General features: G+C 74.5%; 1 protein-coding gene across 1 annotated transcript; it reads left to right on the top strand.

Annotated features, from left to right (window-relative positions):
- Positions 1-217: 217 nt before the first annotated feature.
- MNEG_14609 (hypothetical protein) lies at positions 218-1,267 on the top strand (the record flags this gene model as incomplete). Its single annotated transcript, XM_014036918.1, has 1 exon — positions 218-1,267. One exon carries the CDS (start codon positions 218-220, stop codon positions 1,265-1,267), a length of 1,050 nt encoding a protein of 349 aa, XP_013892372.1.
- Between the last annotated feature and the right edge of the window lie 437 nt (positions 1,268-1,704).

A 1,704-nucleotide genomic window follows, 5' to 3' on the forward strand; every position in this document is an offset into this window, starting at 1 on the left:
CTCGCTGGACGGCGCCGGCGCCGCCGGGGCGCCGGCGGCCGGGGACGCGCCCGCCGGCACGCGGACACCGCAGTCTGCCGGGCGGCGTGGGCAGGGCGGCGGCGGCGGCGGCGGCGCGTCGCCGCTCGAGCCGGCGAGCGACCTGCAGGGCGGCCTGCTGACAGAGGCGATCGTCGCGGCGGCCGAAGCAGGCGTCATCGGCCTTTCCGAGGCGGAGATGCTGGGGCTGCGGATGACGCCGGAAGAGCGGGCGCGCGCGGGGGGCGCGGGGTGGCTACTGGCGCGGGAGGAGGCGGCGTGGGTGTGGGCGGAGGAGGAGCGGCGCGCGAAGGCGGCGGCGGCGAGGGCGGCCACTAAAGCGGCCAAGGCGGCGGCGAAGGCAGGGCAGCAGGCGCCGGCTCGGGCGCCCGATCAGATGCGGGGCGGGGAGCAGCGGCCGGCGCCGTGCGTGCCGCGCGGCAGGAGCCCGTTTGATGCGCCCGCCGTGCCGGCCGCCGCGGCGCGCGTGGTGTTCGCGGCGGCGCCGCTGGCTATCGAGGGCGGCGCAGGCGCCACGCAGGGCCCTGCCAAGCAGCTGCTGAGGCCAGAGCCAGCAGGCGGCAGGGGTTCAGCGCCGACACCGAGCAGGAGCGCTTCCGCATCCTCCACACCCCTCATGTCGGCCGCCGCCGCCGCCGGCGCGGCCGTGCAGGCCGCTGCGGCGCCACCTCCCCCGCTGGTGCTGCAGCGCCGGGGGCCGACCTGGCGCACACGCGTGCTCTGGAACTCGGCCCGCGCCGCGGCGCTCGCGGCGCCGAGCGTTTTGACCTTCCCCGCCGCCGCGGCCGCGAGCGCGCTGCTGCCCGCGAGCGTCGCGGCCGCAGGCGCGCCGTTCGCGGCGGCGCTCGCGCCGCTGGTCGGTATGACGCTGCCGTTCCTGCTCGCGCTGCCGCCCGCCGCGGTGGGGCTCGAGCTGTTCGGCGTCCTGCTTCGAAAATACGCGGTTGAGCGTACCTATTGCATCGGACAGCAGTGGGTCCTCACGGCCCAGGGGCTCGAGCCCGCGCTCAAGCCGATGGACCGGTATCCGCGGGACTGGCGGTCGTTTGGGGCTGTGAAGGGGTTCTTCCCGGGCCACAGGATGGTGGCCTATAGGAACCGCCTGATCAAGCTGCTGCCAGGCGACCGTCTGTCGCGGCGCGCGAGCGCGCGGCCGGTTGCGGCCGCGGCCGCGGCGGCGGTCGCGGACGCGCAGGCGGCGTCGGGCCTCGCAGACACGGGCCAGTGAGTGGCGCGGCCGGCCTGGGAGGCAGGCATGTATCACTTCAGCTTTCTTAGTCAAGATTCTCCTGCAATACATGGTGTCAGCGCGCCTGTGCATGTCGCCCTGCCCCAGCGATTACGCCGCCTGCGGCGGGCCGGCCTGCCATCAACCGCCGCGGCCGCGCTACTGCGGCCGCCCTCGGAGCGCCGCCGTCAGGCAGGCCGCCTCATGCGTGCCCCTGTTGCGAGACCGCTCGTCGCTAAAAGCTTGTGTGAACCTGAATGGAGCAAAAGGCTTCAAATATGCTGCCAGTCTCGGAACCTGGGAACCCGGCCGTGATGCCGTGCTGAGCCGTGGTCTGCCTGGCCCCCGCCGCGCAAGGATTCTCGCGTTCAAATACTCACGGGCGTGCTCTGTCCAAGGGCCGCCCACACGCAGTTTTGGGGAGAGGGGGTTGTCGC

This window comes from Monoraphidium neglectum (assembly GCF_000611645.1).
Source record: "Monoraphidium neglectum strain SAG 48.87 unplaced genomic scaffold scaffold04623, whole genome shotgun sequence".
Classification (NCBI taxonomy): domain Eukaryota; kingdom Viridiplantae; phylum Chlorophyta; class Chlorophyceae; order Sphaeropleales; family Selenastraceae; genus Monoraphidium; species Monoraphidium neglectum.